Below are 10,633 nucleotides of genomic sequence, written 5' to 3'. Positions count from 1 at the left end.
AATTAAGAAACAAGTGCCATCCAGTCCAATTTGTACATGGTAGTCTTCACGACGTGCTCCGTTCAAAATATTTGTACCCTATGCAGAAAATCCATCAATCAGTACTGATGATGATGATGATGATGATGATGATGATGATGATGATGATGATGATGATGATGATGATGATGATGATGATGATGATGATGATGATGATGATGATGATGATGATGATGATGATGATGATGATGATGATGATGATGATGATGATGATGATGATGATGATGATGATGATGATGATGATGATGATGATGATGATGATGATTATCGTTTTTGTTTATATATCGTCTCGTTGTTGTACAACTATAACAGCTATGATAATCAAGTTTACCAATAATTGGGCATGCTTCGACATACCACCGTATGTCTATATCAAGATAAAGGCATTCATTATTACGAGGATTTTTGTTTACAACATTTTTATCTATCAAAAAGTTTCCTTGTTCTATTTTAAGTTTCCCTGTTTGGGTTCAGTTTTTCTGATCACAATTTATAAACTCACGAACACTTTCCGTGATTATCCCATAAATAGGAAAAACAATATTGAATTTATAAACCTTACCTTAATTTGGATAGACGACTCTTGATCATATTCAAGGACATCTGAAAACCTTTCGAACGTAGGATCCTCTACATATACTATGTTTATTGGAAGTATACAGCCATCAAAATGAACATGAACAGTTTGATCATTTGATTGGTCCTGTATTTTAGGCGGTGTTTTACAGATAGCGAAAGTATCATCTGGTACATCGCAAGGTTTGTCCTAATAAACACTAATTATAATTAACTTGATTTTGTAAAAGTAATTGTTTTTTCGAGGTTTAATGCTGGTGTACTGCATACCTGATCCTAACGCATTATAATAACTGATGTATTTTTAAAAAATAAACAAAGATGTTTTCAAATTGTTTAAAAAATATGAGTTCCAGATTATCATTTTTTCAAAGTACATGTATCCCCATTGCATACCTTATAACTTTTTTATATAAATATCAACCTGGTTTTCAAATATTTGTGATTGAGTGTTCCTGATGAAGGAAAATATGGGAAAAGTACTTAGGTGCTTGCAATGTACATTGTTATTTTCATTTCAATCGAATATGAAGCAGTATGTATCTTCTCGTGACAGTTATTTAATTGTTCAAAATAAAATCTCTTGGGTGGTGATGATAATTCATTTATGTAATGTGTTTTTTTCTTGCAGACTATATATAATGCTATCGTATCACATGAAATACGTTAGTTACATTACGTTTCCACTGTGTTATGAACGATCTGTGGGCAAACTATTATATAATAATAAAAATAATAGACCTGTTTTTCGGTGGTTAAAGTTAGTTGATGTGATTTATAAGGGTTTCTCGTTTCCAGTTTTATTAAAGATGACATTGTTAGTTTTTCTGTTTCAATTGATTTGCACTTGTCATTTTGGGACCCTTTATAGCTGACTGTTTGACGTAAGCAAAAATTCTTTGTTGAAGACCATACTTAGACCAAAAATTGTTTACTGTTTATAAATTTTGAATAGGATGGAGAATTGTCTCATACTTATACCAAATCTTCTTTTTAAAAAAACATTTGTATATTTCTTATTGTAATTAGGCATACTTGCGATTATGTTATGTCATACAACTACTGAACTCAGAGGAAAGAAAAGAAAGTTTGTCGTCATACTTTGGCTTTTTTTCGACCAAGTACTGATAATCAGCACACACCATGTTGGTTAAAAGACAAAAAGCTATCGCTTGTTGATGTAAATATCAACATACAACTTAAAGAAATGTACATATAATTTTTATTGCTCTGTCTTTCGTTTTCTATGTTGTGCCTTTGAACAGTTGGTTGTCTATTAGTCTTTCATGTTTTTAGCTATGGCGTTGTAAGTTTATATTCGACTACTCAGTTTCCAAATAAATACCTTTCCATAACAATAGTACATGTTGATAGGGGATTAATTAAGGAATGAAAAATGCAAACAAATATAGAGGTCAACGTGCTTGTTTTCGAAATATTAGCCAATGTTTGCGGGAAAATGCTCTCTCTTAATTTCCCGTAGCTTTATTATAGACAAGTTAAAGTTCTCAAAAAACTATTGAAAAATAAAAAAGATTTTATAAGACTTTTACAAAGGGCTTATAATAAGACATGTACAAGATTTATAAAAGAAAAATTATACTGTCTTTTGACATGTTTAATATGCTTTTATTGATTTTTTTTTACTATTGGTATCAACTAATTTTATGGGCTTTTATCACAAACGTAATTTTACCTTAACGGTGTTACTCTGTTAATCAGTGTTTCATCAAATTGTACGTGAACGCTTAGAATATATTAATACGAAAATGTTTGACACAAACGAACCAATATTTATAAGAGTTAAAATGTTTAATGGTCTCATTTTATGTTTGTCAATTATTATGTCTTTGGTCGTCAATTTCAAATCAAAGTTCTCCTATAATTATCATCTCTGTGCTAACAATAATTGTACTAACCACCATGTCAACAGCGATCTCTCCTACATTTTTGAACCCTTCACCCCGAATTGTAAATGTTGTGCCTCCACTAAAGAATAAAATAAAAGCAAGTAAAACGTATGCAGTGTTTAAAAGAATTCATTGAATGCTTTGTTATTTAACATGCTTTCAAGTCCAAATTATAGCACTTATTGTATGTCATTTTCATCATGGACATATGAAACAATACAAAAGCAAGAAAACGAAGGCTATAAAATTGAAATTATAAGCACAATTGATATATGTATATGCTCTCATACCTCTGCATGGCCTTCTGTGATTCATTTGAAATGTTGAATGATGGATCAGGTAGATATTGAAACCTTCCGTTAAGTGCTAAGACTGTGAAGTCATCAATTACAATCTGCAACTTAGTCATGTTTCGAACTTCTGCTGATTGGCCTGTTTTGCAAATGATTGATTTTGAACTGAGCGTATTTTGTATAGGACTGTAATAACAAAAATAGCTCTTTATAAATTGTATTTAGATTTTTTACAACAATGTAGACATGATATTTGTAGGATAGCCATACTAAATTTAACTGTGTTCGTTTCTTAAATCTAAGTATACATTAAGAGCAATCTTTACAGGGACCACTTTTCCCTTGTTTCAGCACTTCAAATATGATTTAGGACATTATAAAGCTATTTTGCTTTTATCATTATTTCAAAAGTTTGTCATAAATGACAATGTAATTATTCCCTTTGCATGTCTTTAATCATGTTGAACAAAAAATTAACCCAATAACTACAATTTAATCATTATGCGTTTCATTCACATGAACAATGCACACGACAAATATTGTACGTGAAGAAAACGCATTTTGGGGCTTTGAGTAGATTGTATGAATACTATTTTGGAACATAGCTTGTATAAAGTATGATTTTATTTTGTGTGTTTCTTGGTGATTATTTTGTATTTTCATATTAACATCGAAATAACGTAATACAATTAATGTGTTTAAGTTTTCTCTGCTTGTCTATATTTTTTACACTGTACTGCTGCTTTCGATAGACTAAAATCTGTTATGGCGAATGATTTTAAGATTTGATTTTCCTTTACATTTTTCTTGTGTCGCAAAACTGTATTCCTTACTGGCATGTACATTTTACAGATCATGCCTTTTTTGAAGTAACATCATGTTCATAATAAAATGTTAAAAATTGCAACTGCTATATCTGGATTTTACAGGGCCAATGTTGGCTAGTAAATCCTTCCTATTCTTACAGATCAGCTGAATTATCTGCAGTAAAGGATCCTACAAATTCATGTAAGATACAGTCACAGAAAAAAATTATATTTATAATTACGTCTGAGCCAGTGACAACTCTACAACAGATTTATGTTATTCTTACATCTTCATGCCTTATATATCATGTACTGTAGTACGACGCTAGATTGAAACTGACGTGGAAAGGTAACACCCGGCCATCGAAAGCTTCATTTTTATGAAGCCCAGGTGGTCATGTGGTCTATCAGGACGGCTACAGTGCAGACGATTTGGTGTCACGATATCTCAGTAGCATGGGTTTGAATCCCAGCGAGGGAGGAAAAACAAATTTGCGAAAGCAAATTTATAGATCTAACATTGTTGGGTTGATGTTGAGACGAGTTGTATATACATAATGTACACAGCCATGTATCACCATCACTGCTGGCGATCCGACGGATAAATCTGTTGTAGAGTTGTCACTGACTCAGACGTACTTATAAATATAATTATTTTCTGTGACTGTATCCTGCATTAATTTGTAGGATCCTTTACTATAGATAATTGAGCTGATCTGTAACGATAACATCTCCATGCCTTATATATCATGTACTGTATTACGACGCTAGATTAAAACGGACGAGGAAAGGTAACACACGGCCACCGAAAGCTTGTCACTGGCTTAGACGTATTTATATAGATCTAACATTGTTGGGTTGATGTTTGGACGAGTTGTATATATATATGGATTCGAACCCATGCTACTGTGATATCGTGACACCAAATCGCCTGCACTGCAGCCGTCCCGCTAGACCACACGACCACCTGGGCTCTCAAAAAAAGAGCTTTCGCTGGCCGTGTGTTACCTTTCCACGTCAGTTTTAATCTAGCGGCGTACTACAGTACATGATATATAAGGCATGAAGATGTTATTGTTACAGATCAGCTAAATTATCTATAGTAAAGGATCCTACAAATTAATGTATATACCATCATATATAAGTACGTCTGAGCCAGTGACAACTCTACAGCAGATTTATCCATCGGATCACCAGCAATGATGGTGATACATGGCTGTGTACTATATGTATATACAACTCGTCTAAACATGTTTAGACGTGTTATGTATATATATATACATATGTACATATATGTGTTTGTGAATACGAATTCAAATGATAATTTAATGCAAGGACATTGTAAGCAAAAACTAATATACCTGCATTGTATACAAGTGTAAATGTTACAAAACGAAATATTATATCGATTTTGTCCTTCGAATTCTAATTCGCTTCCTTCTATTACTACAGTTGTGCCCCCAGATACAACCCCTTTCTTTGGTGAGAATTCTGAGATCATTGCTTCCTGAAATAAAATGAAATACATTATTTCTCTCCATAGGTTTTGACCAACACGATAATATATCTAAAACTTTATTAAACAATAGATGAAATTGGCGACAAAACGCTGTAAAGATTATTTTGCTATTGTGTATTTAGGTATGTCTTATTTCTGTGTGAATAGAATTTAAAAATGGCTACTTAGCCAAACCAATAATACGGATTATATTAGAAAAGACAAGATTAGATTTATGGCTTACTTTGGCTCTGTAAATTTAGGTAAAAGAAAACGATTGGAGGATATTCATTAGTAGTTATATTTGACACCACCCCGGGGCTTTGTAAAAAAGACACAACTTTTAGCATAATCGCAATTTTACTATCTTATACCTCTTTTCATTACTTTTTCAGCAATGAACGATGTTTTCATGATATTAAAACCTTACAGTTTTGTGAGCGTATGTTGATTTAACCTTCAAGTCAGTAAATTTGCTAACAAATGCATTCACAACACATTTTAGGGTCAATTTAGTAACAAATCGTACCCCGGTAGTCAAATACTGTTTTAAAATGAAGTAACAAAGAGAAAATTCTTTACTGTTTGTATGCAAAAATAATCGAGTAAAGCAATTGACGCATTACATATTTTTTTTATAAATACCTTAAAGCCAAAGTAGGTGGCTTTTGTATCGCTGAAGTTATTTGCATTTACTGATATGAATATTCCATATGTCTGTGTGGTACTACCTTTCCCAATTACACAAGTCAAACTGTGCGAATAGATACAATAAAACACCAAAGTGAACGAAAAATACTTTTGTTTCCATCTTAAGATTATTTACAGATTATTTTAATGTCCATGATGTTTAGTAGTTCTTGCTTATTGATGTGGTTCAACTGTGTTTAAATGAAATTAATGATGTCTCAGATTTCCAAAAAACATCAATAGAACAAATTTAATACCCAATTGAATTTACTTATCTCTGATGAATTGATGTTGCAAACTTCATTGAAGATTTATGAGAGAACGAAATACAATAAGAAAAATCTAAGACACGTTATGGCGATCAAACTGTGCAAGAATCTATAAAATATTTTTGGATGCTATGAATAACAAAAAAGCTAAATTCAGTTAAGTGTGGACATCACAATATAGTAACTTATTACATAACAATTTATAATAATGAAATTATCACAATTTGAAAGATTAATCGTTAATCTTTCTTTTGGTACCTATTTATAAAATTTAAAGAAATATGAGAGGAATTACATCAGTTTAAAGATGTCTGATTGGAAATGAAAAATCTTTGTATTGTGATGCCTTAAGGAAAATTGAATAATGTTTCTGATTTCTTATGGTTGTTTTACATCTCGCTTCGGATGCTGGTTGTCATTTGGTCTTTTTTTTTGCTAAATTTTACAAATTATTTGTGTTTCTTTACTTAGTTTCAGGTGTTATAACTGTGACGTTGTGACATCTTACTCCACTAACATCGACATAAATACTATCGGTCACATTTCCTATATATTTCCCAGTTATTGTCAATAATGTACCACCATTTACGGGTCCACTAGATGGATGCACCTATATTGAAAACAAAAGCAAACTGAAAAAGGACTGTTTCCATGTCAAGCATTTTAATATATAGTTGTGTTGTAATTTTTGAGTTTATTTGTATTATCTAACCATGTCGGGTTTTCTTCTAAAGCGAACTGTGTAAAAACAAAAGAGAAAATCACATAATTGATCTAGGTAAATAATTATCGTTATCTTTCAAAAAAATATCGCTTCCTACATAAAACGTCTGTCTAATTTAATAACCAAGGCATATACATGTCATATATGGGACAACAAGTATGAAGAATGTAATAAGAGTGCTAAGAATTTAAAAGACAGAAGTTAAAGTTTCAATTTATTTCTTTCATAAACAAAAGTTTTGAATTTCGAAAGTGCGAAAGGTTCAGTCATCTTGTTTGTTGTAAGTGTATGATATGTGTTGATTTTACTTGATATATTTACTTAAATATTATTGTTGAAGCATATGATAAAAAGATTATTACATGACGTTTTCCATATTGCATGTATTATCAGCCCTTGGTTCAATATCAGCCCAAGAGCCGCATGGGTCGATGGCTGATATTGATCGAGGGCTAATAATACATGAAATATGAAAACTGACCTGTTATGATCTTTTTAGTCATATGATTAAACAATGGAGAAAAATAACAGATTTATATATTAATCCTTTTACGTGGTTCCAAAATAGAAGATCAAAGATTGAAAAGTTCACGGACGTCGGACCCCAGATTAAGTACATTCGATATAAAATATTTCTATCGTATACCTCAACAGAAAAGACAAATATTCTAATATGGACGAACCGACAAATTAAATAATTCAACACACTGTTTGGAAAAGTCGACTTTTTTAAAAGTAACTTTCTAAATTATGTTTGAAACTTTTAAAAAATGCATTTATTTAATAATTAAGTTTTTTTTGTTTTTTTATTATTTTACACAATATACTTTCCAGTATCCAAATAGTTGATTTGTATACTACTTAGTAATGTTTTTTCATTGAAAACATAGCATTGAGGTGTATTATCTGGAATTTGCCAAGTATCACCGTAATGCCATGCGATAACGTTACGGAATACGGAAAGGCATGTGATAACACTCGAAGCATGCGATCATATCAGCCCACTAAGCACCAATTCGTAAAATATGAAGTTTACGTTAATTTAATGTTATTATCATACATTAAAATTCATATCTTATTTAGTCTAAGTATTTGATTATAATTATTATTGGCAATCGTGTATATATAATGATACATGTAACGTTCAACAACTTACGACATATCATATGGATGTACAAATTTTGTAATAAAAAAATCAAATGTATTGTTAGAACTTTCATCGGGTTTCTGATCTTTGGAGGGAAAGTCAAATTTAATAAAATATGTTAAGTTTCCATCACGGAATTTTAAATCCATAAACCTAGTGTTCATACTGTTTAGCCCAGTCAAGAAACTTCGCGAACATAGATCTTTTTGTAATTTAAATTATATGTGATTTTTGTAAAACAATATTACCGTATCAATCTTTGGCATACATGTCACAACTGAAGTCTTTAAGTCAACTGAACAATCTCCATCTGAAAGACATACACAAACACGTCAATGATTATAAAATAAAACCAATTGGCAATGGCGGAAATATTAACTACGATATTTAAATACGTTAATAAAAAATAAGGATAACTATTTTCAACAAGAAACTCACCATGACCGGTCGATAATGCAATAGATCGGAAAGTATAAACAAAATATGACCATCAATTGCAAAGTAAAATATAGCATGCATATGATATAATTCATGAAATTCAATAAAGAAAAATATAATAGAAAAAATACATTTTCCATTTTTTTTCTATTTCATGACTTTATGTACATGTATTTAATACTCCATTCTCAATTTTATTATAAGCTGAATATCTAAAAATGTTTTTCCCTAGAAGGATCTTTAATTGGTTTTGAAAATAATCAAATAAGCTGTAGAGCAAAAGTCTTCTCATTTGAATTGCCTAACGTGTTGTTATTTTCACATTTTGTTTATAGCTTGATATGCGGTTAAGAATTTTACCTATTTTTAAAGGCCTGTAGTTGCAAACATTTACGTCATTTTGTTTTGGATGAATACATGTTTCATTAGCAATCGTTCCTTGTTTGATATAGTAAACATTCGTGTGGGATGGGAATCAATTTGCAGAATGTAGATAAACTGACAGAGGTCATCCATTTTCTAATATCAAAGTTGAATAGAACTTGCATACGGTCCAAATATTAGTAACAAAAAAATTATGAAATATACTGTAACATTTGTTTTGACTTTAAAATGAGCAAAAGGCATCCATAATTTGTAAAATTAGTTAATTTAAGTTTTGTTTATTAAAACTCTTTATGTTTAAAATTGAACCTCATCATACGATACACTTATAATGTAAAATTAGAAAAAAGAATGATATTGAATTACAGGCACTTATATTTGATGCCAATTTGATAAGTATAACTTACTTTGTGCTGTAACTGTCAACATAACAGTTGTTGAAACTAGTAACATTAACAACATATTTTTGATAGTGTTACGTCTTCAAACTATTTTAGTGCTACAATACGAAAACAGAAAAATGAGAACAAGAACAAAGAGTAAAAACGTTAACTTTATAAATCATGAACGATGTGTATCAATAAGACACATTGCCCTGTACGCACTACAATTTTATGTTTAGTAAAGTGTAAAATCGACAAAAAACATAAGTTCAGGCATTACAACTTGAATAGTTCACATCATAATTAGAATATGCAAGGTTTCAAGATTGTGTTACTACAACTTCATGGAAAATCGCTGTAATTTATGCAATACTAGTATATATTACAATGTGTGTCGTGGTAATATTCGCGTTTTTTCTTGCTAAATAAAATATGAATATCACGTTTTCTTTCGATCAATTTTGGAATATGGTATTTGCATATTGATCCATTTGTTGTCATTATTATAATAAACTGAACCTATATACGATAGTTTTTATTACACAATAGACGAAACCACTATAAATTCAAGGATTTGTTTATATCAATACAATAGACAACTTTCGAGTTCGATGCATTTCCGTCAAAACCTCTGGTTTTAGTGAACGTCATTTGTGCGTTTAGGGGCGTCGTCTCTTCCATTCCAATATTGCGCGAGTGGTTGGAAAACTATAATTCTATATTGTACGAATTATACGACAAATTGAAATCTCAAAATTGACAATCAGCATTGATGTCATTAGGGAATTGTCATTAAGTACCTACAGAACAACCATTATTTCTAGTTTATCCTGCACAATGAAGATCACCAAGACGCTTGATGAACGTAAATAGTGCAGGGATACAGGCGACCCCCTCTATCTGGTAAATGACGTCATAAAGGCGCGTATAATTGACGAGTTTTTTCCGGTGACGGATGAACTCGAAAGTGGTCTATTATTTCTTTCAAGTCAACATCTATAACCCCATTACACTTGTCAGTAACGTTCCAGGACTTTGAAATCATCTTCTTCATCATAACAAATAGTTATCAAAGGTAGCAGGATTATAAATTAGTACGCCAGACGCGCGTTTCGTCTGCATAAGACTCATCAGTGACGCTCAGATCAAAATATTTATAAAGCCAAATAAGTACAAAGTCGGAGAGCATTGAGATCCTGAAATTCCAAAAAGTTGTGCCAAATACGGTTACGATATTCTATTCCATGGATAAGAAAATCCATAGTTTTTCGAAAATTTTTAAAGTTTTGTCAACAGGAAATCATTAAAATGACCATATGATTGATATTCCTGACAACACCGAAGTGCCGACTACTGGGCTGGTGATATCCTCGGGAACGAAACGTCCAGCAGCAGTGACATCGACCATGCTATCCATGCTAAATGGTTTTATACTGCAACTAGTTGTGTTTATTTCCTAAATATAGTAACATAGCT

General features: G+C 31.3%; 1 protein-coding gene across 1 annotated transcript; it reads right to left on the bottom strand.

The window, feature by feature from the left end:
* Positions 1 to 3,795: 3,795 nt before the first annotated feature.
* Positions 3,796 to 9,274, bottom strand: LOC143061498 (hepatocyte growth factor receptor-like). Its single transcript, XM_076233746.1, has 6 exons — positions 9,182 to 9,274; positions 8,201 to 8,262; positions 6,549 to 6,691; positions 5,768 to 5,876; positions 4,986 to 5,131; positions 3,796 to 3,799 (listed from the first exon to the last, which is right to left on the bottom strand). The coding sequence occupies exons 1-6, from the start codon at positions 9,234 to 9,236 to the stop codon at positions 3,796 to 3,798; spliced, it is 519 nt and encodes a 172-aa protein (XP_076089861.1). The 5' UTR covers positions 9,237 to 9,274.
* Positions 9,275 to 10,633: the final 1,359 nt, after the last annotated feature.

This window comes from Mytilus galloprovincialis, chromosome 1 (assembly GCF_965363235.1).
Source record: "Mytilus galloprovincialis chromosome 1, xbMytGall1.hap1.1, whole genome shotgun sequence".
Lineage (NCBI taxonomy): Eukaryota > Metazoa > Mollusca > Bivalvia > Mytilida > Mytilidae > Mytilus > Mytilus galloprovincialis.
This window is presented reverse-complemented; position numbering and strand designations above follow the sequence as displayed.